Source organism: Alosa sapidissima, chromosome 24 (genome assembly GCF_018492685.1).
Source record: "Alosa sapidissima isolate fAloSap1 chromosome 24, fAloSap1.pri, whole genome shotgun sequence".
NCBI classification, from domain to species: domain Eukaryota; kingdom Metazoa; phylum Chordata; class Actinopteri; order Clupeiformes; family Clupeidae; genus Alosa; species Alosa sapidissima.
Genome location: NC_055980.1, coordinates 19038587 through 19049081, shown reverse-complemented (window position 1 = coordinate 19049081; position 10495 = coordinate 19038587). Strand labels below are relative to the sequence as shown.

General features: G+C 40.3%; 1 protein-coding gene across 2 annotated transcripts; it reads left to right on the top strand.

The window, feature by feature from the left end:
• The first annotated feature begins 1803 nt into the window (after nucleotides 1-1803).
• Nucleotides 1804-10299, top strand: LOC121700098. Of its 2 annotated transcripts, XM_042082803.1 has the most exons (7): nucleotides 1804-1843; nucleotides 2148-2267; nucleotides 2347-2431; nucleotides 2662-2895; nucleotides 3838-3996; nucleotides 4469-4651; nucleotides 8688-10299. In XM_042082803.1, exons 3-7 carry the CDS (start codon nucleotides 2383-2385, stop codon nucleotides 10091-10093), a joined length of 2031 nt encoding a protein of 676 aa, XP_041938737.1. In that variant the 5' UTR covers nucleotides 1804-1843; nucleotides 2148-2267; nucleotides 2347-2382; the 3' UTR covers nucleotides 10094-10299. The 2 variants fall into 2 exon arrangements, with proteins under 2 accessions (XP_041938737.1, XP_041938738.1); XM_042082804.1 differs by lacking the exons at nucleotides 1804-1843; nucleotides 2148-2267 and having other exon boundaries at nucleotides 2275-2431; nucleotides 3841-3996.
• Nucleotides 10300-10495: the final 196 nt, after the last annotated feature.

The window sequence follows — 10495 nt, the reverse complement described above, 5'->3', positions numbered from 1 at the left end:
TCCGCAACTCAACTGGAAGTCAGGAGATGCGTTTAAAATACAAAACACTGATTTGGCCCAAACCTGTGATACGGATATGAGCCGAAGGACCGTTTTTTCACAGCAGACCCAGGTGGTAATGATATTAATTAAGGTAAATTGCTAAATTAAGCAGACCCAGGTGGTAATGATATCAATTAAGCTAAATTGACTGTCCTTTCCCTACTTCATTGTCAACTGGCTGCTAAAGAAAGGTATTTTGGAATGGCACAAATTTAGAAACCATGGGGGTGCACTAATGTTCCCATGGCCACTTCATTTCTACAGTAAGGCTGGAAAAGAAGATATAGTTGGCTCAATATTGATCATATGTTCGTTTCATTATTTTTATTATTACCTAGCAGTGGTAAAAGTAGTCAATTGTTGTTTGTGTCAGATCTAACAGTGCTATGAAACAACCCCATATTCTTGCCACGCATGCAGAAGTCCAAGCAGTAATGTTAATCAAGGATCTTTGGTTTGCTCACTATCAATCTTTTGACATGATTTGCCAGCCTGGGGTTGACTAGGACAGCCCAACTTTTCAAGGTAGTATCTGCTTTTTATCTCTGTTGGTTTATTCAGAGACAACAACAAGCAACCGAGCGATTGATAACTTTACTATTATTTTCCAGCAACAACAACTAGCTTAACTTAAACAAAACAGCCATCATAACTATTTTGGAAAAAACAGTGATGACGCTAACAGGATCACTGATGATAAAAAACGAGTGTAATTGTGACTTAGGCTATTTGCAAAAAGGAATAAATGGCTAATGTTTATTTTGTGTTGTTTCAGATTGACCATGGAGATGACTGAGGAAGACAGCCTGAATATCGATGGGAACAGTGGAATTAACACGACTTAAACTTTGTCTGGGATGGCACTTCTACAGGCAGGTTGTTGAATAAAAAAAATAATAAGACACTTATGTGTAAAGTTTTTTTACCCCCCTTGTGTTTGTAGCCTAGCTTATGTTTATCAGTTGAGCTGTTGGGAAAACGTTACGAACTTTAGCCTGGGTGAACCTATAACGAACCTGTTAGCAAATGTGTAGCAAACAGATGTTTCAGGATAATTAGCCCTAATTACCAATCACATTTATCATGTCAAATAAAGCCGGCTGATGTCTGATAAACGGGTCCGTACCACACACAATAAGCGGACCCGTATTGCATATGATAAACAGATCTGGAACACGTCAGTAACACAGACTACCATACGGAACTGGGCCAGTCTTAGCCCTTATTGGTACCAGATCCGTCAAACGGATCCAGACCAATTTTGGACAGAGCAGGTTGTTTGCGCCATGCCCCTTTTGAGGGGAAAACATTCCCTCAGAACAAGCCAGAGTGAACCGGTAGACATGTACCAACCACACAGCTAAGAACCCCTCCCTGAGTTTCTTTTGCCTACCATGTCCTCAAAAAAAATCCTGACAGAAGAAAATTATGGCTACAAGCCATAAGACGAGAAGACCGTTTGACACTTCTGGTCACTGAGTGGGGTTGTTGCACCACTTCGTACTCGGGAGACTGGGACATGTTTTTATATTAATTGAATTAAGCTTTTGTAGGTATCTTTCACGGTCAACGACCGGCAAAGTGGTTATGTATTGAGTGGTCATATTGATTTGTGGTATTTTTTGTTATTATTTACTCCTGCGATTTCTGTACAAATTACGTTTATTGACCCTAATTTGCGTTGGAGTTAATGAGAGGGGTTGTTTGTTTTCCCCCCGAAAGGGGCGGGAACGTTTGTCACGAGTCAAGTTCCCGGATGTGCCGGTCTAACGTATTATGCAGATCCGTGCCGGACGTTGTGGTAGGTGTGGCCCAGTTCCGTCCCAGTGTATGTTTGCTATCTGGGAAGCAACGTCGAGACGCAGCTACTTTAGCTTTTGTACCAAGTTATGGTAGTGCAGTAATATAGAACAAAATGCAGTCAAGGTGTACGTTTATGCTGCATTTTACAACGGCATCAAACGCGATTCAGACAGTCACAATCAAGGACCGGGATCTCATAAATTTTGAGGCAGCAGTAAAACATCAGTTATTTTTAAATCATGCTGTAAATATTCAACTATACTGTTTGCTCCACAGAGCATAACCTACTTTCCTTTTCACAGAAAACGAAAGTAGATTATGCCTTCACACCCACACACAGAGCCTTAGGCAACAAGCACGATGATTGGGTATGGAGAGATAAAGGTTCATCACAACTGGGCTATAAATGCCACTTCACACAGGTAGATGTACTCAGATTGTTCTAGACATTGATACAGTAAGGTAACATTATTTATTAAGCAGGAAAATACTGCTATACAGGGAATGTTGTGCTTTATTTGAAAGAGTTCCCAGAAGATGGACAGGGACATCAGAGAACTTCTGCAACAAAGGAGAAGCCCCATAGGTCTGTTTTTTATTTATTTTTTATTAAAAAAAACATTACACACTACATTTCACAAATGTCTCTTTATCTCTCTCTTTCTATCTTTATATATATATATACTGTACATACCATTCTTTATAAAAAAATATTGGGTTAATGTGTTTTTTAACTGCCCATTTGGAATCCCACTGTAATAAAAAAGCCGAAGCAAAATTGGATTGATAATCATCGTAGTTGTTTTGCATTGACAGCAATAAGGAACCAGTTAAGAGGAGGACGGCCCTTCCATCCCTACAAAAGGAATGGTGATGTGGATCTTAGAGACAGAAAAATAGGAAATGCCAGAGGAGGCCCTGGAAGAGGGAGAGGCCATTATGGGATGGGACACGGAACCGGGTTTGCCAATTATTCCAAACGGAACTCTTGTGAACATGCCACCTTCAATCGTGGAGTCAAGATGAATAAGGAAGTTGACCTGACTTGTGGTGAGCACAAGAACTGACAGCCATAGCCAATAAAACATCCATAAAAGAGCAATGTCCACACACACACATCATCTAATTAATTGTTATTAAGAAGACTTGATATTACAACCTGGTTTCCAAAAAGGATGGGATGCTGTGTAAAATATAAATAACAAACAAAATACTATGATTTGCAAGTTATGTACTGTAAACCATATATTTAGTTGAGAATAGTGCATAGACAACATATACATTTTTGTTTTGTAATAAGCAGGATAATGTATAGAACGCCGGTCATTATCAGAAAATAAGTCCCTTCAGGACGAAGCAAGTCCTGTTCGCCCTGGCTGTCAGGACGTATTTTCCCAATAAAAAAACGGCGTTCTATACATTATCCCTTACTTATTACATGCCTCTTCATAATGCTGTAGAATACTCCGTTCACTTGAATGGGCCTTCCCAACGTTCAGAGGTAAGATTGAACATTAGTCTTGTATTGTTTTTTGGAAAAATAAAATCATTTTGATTGGATGCAAGCAACACGTTTCAACATTTTCCACAACATTTTCCGAAGAGAATGCAATGTCCCAAACCTGATATCATTCAGCATTAATTGTGCCTTTTCAGAGGAGCAAGTTGCCCATGCCATAGGCACTAATGCAACCCCATACCATCATAGATACTGGCTTTTGAACTGTGTACTGATAAGAAAATGGATGGTCCGTCTCCTCTTTTGCAGGGTTTTGCATAGTTTACAAAAAAATATATATATATATATGTATATATATATTGATAAATTTTCTACTTCGCCTTGATCCATCCAAACTGATCTATCTTATTGAGCAGGGGTGTTGATAATAGAGCCTGTCCTTTCCAAAACATGAAATGTCTAATGAACCATTAGCATTTACCCATGAATTCATAAACATATTCTAACAATTTCCACAATCGTTTTATGCACAGTAGGCCAAGTGGACTTGAAGAGAGAAGCATTACAGGGAGGGTGCTTTGACCATGCTGTTTGTAGCCAAGGCACTGTCTCACACAGTGGTGTCAATGAGCGAGCATCTAGAGTCACTAATCGCCGTGTTGCTCATGGGACTCATTATGACAAACAGAAAGGTGAGTCTAACAAAAACAGGAAATTCAGTCTTTGAAAGGCAGCAGGCACCAGGCCTAGTTGCAATACTTTGGGTTGTCTGTAGAGACCCTCACCACACTACCATATAAGTGTACTTTGAGCATTGTCAGAGGTATAAAATAGCGTTTGTTTTTTGACGTGCTATAGCTGCCCCCTTATAGCTTTCACTTTAAGCCCATTTAGTGCAAAAAACGGTCTTGCTCAAAACTCCACCAATTAACATAATTTTGGTTTCAATCAAAGGTTTGAACCTGTTAACTACCGTAAATAGACCCAGGTTGTTTGTACTCCGGAGTTACATTTTAATAAAACAATCAGTAAACTTTTCCAGTGGTTGGCTACTAGGACTTTTTTACTCTCATGTTCCTGCAACTAATCACCTGGTAACCTGAAGACACTGTGAACAGGTTTTCAAATATTTATCACTAAATTCAACATGCTATTCATGCTCAGGTGACCAAACTGACTTGCAGAGTGACGTGTTAAAAAACATTGTGAAAGAAGTGCACTTCAGCTGCCTTGACAGCCATAGCCGAGGCCCTGTCACAGACACCAACAGAGGTGTCCATGAGAGAGCATCCAGAAAAGTCTCCACTGATCGCCGTGTTGCTCATGGGACTCATGACAAAAAGAAAGGTGAGTCTTATAAAAAGATATTGTATAATATGTATAGTAATATGCTATAATAACACACTGTATAACAGGGTTAGATTACAAACAATTGCATTATGTTTATAACCAATTGGTCCAATTACTGTCAGAATAAGTAACAATACAAGTCTCATATATTATGTCCTAAAATTGTATGTATGGGATAATGTATAGAACGCCAGTCATTATCGGAAAATAAGTCCCGACAGGGCGAACAGGACCCCCACACGCTATCAGTAACAAATAAAAACGGTAACTAATAAATGTAAAGAGAGTCATATCATGTGGAGTTTATTTTTTCGTTTTGGTAAGTAGCCATGTAATAAGCAGGGTAATGTATAGATTGCCGGTCATTATCAGTAAAATATGATAATGGAAGCAAGACCTGTTCGCCCTGTTGGGACTTTTTTTCCTGATAATGACCGGCGTTCTATCAGGGCTTGAAATTAACAATGTCCCGACGTCCCGGGGACCATAAAAAATGCTTCCGGGACACAATACAATGATGTCTGGGACAACTCTGGGACAGTAGAAAAAATGGCAAAGCAAATTTCAAAATAGGTACTTTTTTCCTAAACTGTTCACATGGGAATCTAAACGCATCTTTCTCGTTTAAATAAAATTATACAAAATTTGACCTGCCGTGACGGGCAGCTGGCAAAAGCAGCGTTAGCCAGCTGATCTGTAAAGAAGCGGTTTTGTACACGCAGCCTTACAACACTGTTTAGGCTACTGCTCTTCAAATCACTGTTGGCTACAATGTTATTTTTGGTACAAATATAGTAAGATACCCAAATGGGCTGGGTGCTTGCGTTTCCTTAGGAATCCGCCGTATTGGTTAAATGAATATTAAGTGACTCATAGGCCGACACAAAAATAGGGCACGGGCGGTAGGCCTAATGGGTCACTTTCCGATATAGAGGTTAACTTACCTAACTAGCAGGCAGGTAAATGGCATTTGTTTTCATGACATTGTGAACATTTTTACTGATAGTGCAGGCCTAAGGTTACACTGGTGTTCTAAAAAAACGAGGTGACAGCCCTCTCTGACTACATGTTTTCTGTCAGTGACAGACAAACGTCACCAATATCATGCTGAGCTAAATAGCCTAGGCCTACCGCAACTGCGATTTGACAGAAAGATAGTGTTGCAAGGTAGCCTATAACAATGAAAACAGTTATTTAAGTTAGCATTTGACATTTCGCTGTGGCAGTTCTAAGGCTAGGGGTGTCCAAACTACGGCCCGCAACGCACTTTAATCCGGCCCGCCGAGCATTTATTCGTTTATCATAGATCCGGCCCGCCACGCACTTTAGACCAGGCCGCTCGCTATTTTTTCCAGCAATAGACAACGTTGTGGTTAACTTTAGGCTACTGCAAACTGCTTTACACTCTTCTTAGAGAACGTTTACAATGTCAAAACAGCTTGTTACATCGAGATACATAGTTGCAGCAGATCTAACTACGCTTTGCTACTTAATTTAATTGGGAACGCATTTGAGTGTGCACAAGAGGGCGAGAGTGTGGCAGGAGAGTAGCCTATCTGACAGCTTTGTGGTAATTTCCCACGCTACTTATTGTTTTCACTGAGATCTGTGGCCATGACCTCACACCAAACTGACATTGAAATTAAAGACACGTGAAAATAGAATATTGACGGAATGTTTTACAACCCTGTCCGTCAAAACGATGGACAATGAACGTCTAGTGCAACCTCAAAAAAGAGCCAAAAGCGCAATCTCTGAAAATAAGTGTTGCGTGAAACAGCAGATGATTAATGTTAATAAAAATGGTCTTTAATAAATTGTTCAGAACTGACCTGGTGGACCAAAACGAGTTAATTAAGTGATGCAAGTTACTGATCATTATGCTGTTTATTATGTAGAATGGGAAAAAACAAGAACTTGAATTTGGGACACTGGTGTTTAAGTCCGGGACAGTGCCAAGTAGAATTCGGGACAGCTGCGGGACCCTGAGAAAAAAAGTTAATTTCGAGCCCTGCGTTCTATGCATTATCCCTTACTTATTACATGGCTCTAGCCTGGCTATCACCAGACCAAGCTCAATCTTTTAAGATTGAACATTAGTCTGGGGAGTCTGCTCTGCATTTTCTACTGCACGAGAGGCATGATCAACGGGCATAGTTCAAATAACTGTATGCACTTGGGTAGTCCTTAAACCAATCAGACCAACGATCCGGGTGCACCAGGTGGATAAGCCAGTTTGTGATTGGTCCCCACACATTTGTAACGGAAGTAAGATAGAAAAATTTGCAGGTTTCCAGCCTGAGCTGCTGGGCGAAATCAAATCACCGGCAGATCGGGCTGGGTTTACCCAGTCTAACACGGCTCTTCATAATGCTGCAGAATGCTCCATTTTGGGACTTCCAAATGTTTGGAGGTCTGTGTGTGTTGCAAACTATTTCTTTCTCTGTACATTTCTAATTTATTATTTATTTGTTACCGTTTCATCATGGCTTTTGCTGAGAAACAAATAGTTCGCAACACACACTGAACTTGAATCAAACATTCTTTAGGACACAGCTGATGAACCGTCTGCTTTCACTTTTGAATGAAGTTCCATTGCAAGAAGTGACCGGACCACTTGGGGAGTGATATGAAAGACGTGAATAAGAAGCACAAAACCCATTTTCCTTGACAACGGTCTGTTATACTTAGCAAAAGTCTATTCAGAAATATCAGACCTCCGAACGTTGGGGCCCATTTAAGTGAACGGAGTATTCTGCAGCATTATGAAGAGTAATGTAATAAGTAAGGGATAATGTATAGAACGCCGGTCATTATTGGGAAAATAAGTCCCGACATGGCGAACAGGACTTGCTTCGTCCTAAAGGGACTTATTTTCTGATAATGACCGGCATTTAGGGCTGGGATAAACGATTATTTTTTAAACGATTAATCTAGCGATCATTTTTTCGATGCATCGATTAATCTAACGATTCATTTTTTCAGTCCGATTCTATTTTGATTCGATTCGATTATCGATTATCTCCCCATTAATTGACTAATAGCAACTTACTGATAGAGATACTGAGAAGAGATACTGCTTGATTGCATACTGTAACTTAACTTAGTTTAGTCTCCTCAATGTACTATGTTGTGATAAGACCTTAGCAGAGTTTACTTTAACTTTAATGCAGCAGTTTTGAACAAATTTGCGCAGCATGGTCACGATGCTAAGCTGATTTAATAGCAATTTAGCCCACTGTGTTCTATGCAGTGCTTCTATGTGGCAACAACAATCCTTCAACAACAACCGTGAATATTTTGTTAAATGCACATGCAGAGGAGGAGCAGCGGGCTCGTTAGGAGAGAGAGCGGGCGGGGCGAGGAAAGGCTGTGTGAGTAAAACGTGCAGCTCAATGAAATTATTTTATCTTATCTTTAATTTTAAATAGTACAACATAGAACATCAAAGTGTGGTGGCCGGTTTTGTTTTCGTGGTGCCCAGCCACCGATTAGTCAAAGTATGGAAAACACTGAAGGTGCATAATTAAAAATAGTTAGCAGCACACGTTATGCTTGACGAATCGACGCTCATATTTTGCGTCGACGTATTTTTTTGCGTCGACGTCATCGATTACATCGACGCGTTGTCCCAGCCCTACCGGCATTCTATACATTATCCTGCTTATTACACGGCTACTTGCCAAAAAGAAAAAATAAACTCCACATGATATGACTCTTAAATATTTAATTTTTGATTATGCATTGTTCTTTGTGGGAGAAAGAAAATTCTATTCAATAACAAGGCAAAAATTATTTACCTCAGTGAAATTAACATTATGCATCATTTAGATGTATGAGGTAACCTCTAGCTATTTTAGCTAACTTAATGTAATATAATAGCATATTATGACAGTGGAATATGCAACAACAGTAACTATTGCTGTAAACAGGTAAAAACAATGAAAAATCTAAAAGTCCAAAAAATACATACGTACAATAATTTGCCTTTATTCAAGAATTTCCCAAATTGCGAAAATATTTGTATGTACAGATAACATAATGGACTTGAAGAGTGAAGTCTTCAAAATGATTGTGAAGGACCTGCATCCACCACACCTAGTTGAAGAAGCTGGATTCAGAGCCTTGTTAAATGTCCTTAATCCATCTGGTCAGATCCCATCTAATGCCTCTTGGGCTCGTTCACAACTTCAAAAAATGTATGAAGACAAAAAGGCGGAAGTGAAAAAGGCTTTAAGCTGCTCAGAGTGCATTGTGTTGACAGCCGAAATATGGCAAAGGTCATCGGAGAACCACCTGACAGTTAGCTGCCACTTTCTTGATGAGAAATGGAGGCGGAAATCCTACATTCTTGAAACCACACGCCTCTTTAAAGGACACTGCGTTGACAGTAATGTGGCCAGAATTGCCAGCACATGGGGTATAGACAAGAAGATTAGCGTTGTCGTATCCAACTTGGCTAACATGAAGGAGCCCTTTCATAAAAGGGGGTGGTTCGACATGCCCTGTTTTGCCCACATCCTCAATGCCATGTTCGAGACGTCGACTAAATCTGTCTGGGGAGACCAGTGGAAGGACCTGCTGAAGAAATGCAACGACATTTTGGACAACATTAACGGAGATCAAGGAGCAGCAAAAACAGTCAAGGAGCATCAGGTACATTCAAAATCAGCAACTAGGCCACTACACTGGCCTGTAGATGAAAAATGGCCCTCAACCTTAAATATGCTGGAGAGAATCTTAGAACAAAATGGCACCATCAAAGCCAGCCATATTAGCCATGCTGAGAGTGAAATCTGGATTAATGCTGAGGATGATAAGAGGATCAAAGAAGCTGTTGCAGTACTTAGACTGTTTAAAGATGCCATGCAACATCTAGGGATAGGCTACCATTCCATTTCAGAGATAATCCCTCTGTTGGTGAAAACTCATGGCAAACTGACCAAAGTCAGTAGTAATATAGGGAAAGAGATTGCGAAAAAATGTGAGAGGCGTATCTTCGAGATGAAACAGAACCGCTGGTTGACCTTCAGCAGAGTTCTGGACCCAAGATTCAAATTGTTTCCATTTGCTGATCAACCTGAGAGCAAAAAAGCTGACATTGTAGATGAAATGAAGAAGCTCAACTCACCCGGACATTGTCAAAAAGGCTCGTCCCGAGGACTACAACAAGACTTTCAATCAGTCTTAGAATGTTACCTACAGGAGCCTCTGCATAAAGAGAAGAACCCACTTGAATTCTGGAGAGTTCAAACAAACCTAACTGCTCTGATCCCACTGGTTCGCAAATACCTTACAGTGGTTTCCACACCGCTTCCGTCTGAGCGTGCCTTTAGACCAGACGTCTACAAAAGGCAAAACATGAAGCGCAGCTGCCTGCAACCAGAAGATGTCAATATGATGCTCTTTCTGCAAGGAAACCTCACAGTAGGCCACTGATGCTGCTTTGGCAGGGAATACCTTACCAAAGGCTAAATACCCATCCCTACAAGGAAGGAAAATCTCACAGTAGCATATAATCTCCCTTCATGCACTTGTATTATGACCGCCGCTAGCGTAGCTAGAGAAGCGGTCATATAGCGATTGTCAAAGTTTTTTTCCCCCGTCATCTAATTCTTGGTCAACGATACCAGGGTCACCGAAACACCGGGCACATAAAATTTGGTGGGCATGTAGCCCACTAGACTTTTACGGAAATGTTTTGTTTGTTTTTTTCCTAAATAACTACCTGAACTGTGGCACAGAGGATGAAGACATAAGGGCCCACATCAACCTAGCCCATAATCACTTATTTCTGATTGCAATATTATTCTGCTTTAATTGCCCCCATATTCCCTTGAG

Coding starts and splice junctions, on each gene's coding strand:
- LOC121700098 (XM_042082803.1), top strand. CDS start 2,383: ATGGACAGGGACATCAGAGAACTTCTGCAACAAAGGAGAAGCCCCATA. Junction 2,896..3,837: donor GGAAGTTGACCTGACTTGTG/GTGAGCACAAGA, acceptor TTTTATGCACAG/TAGGCCAAGTGGACTTGAAG. Junction 4,652..8,687: donor GACTCATGACAAAAAGAAAG/GTGAGTCTTATA, acceptor TTGTATGTACAG/ATAACATAATGGACTTGAAG.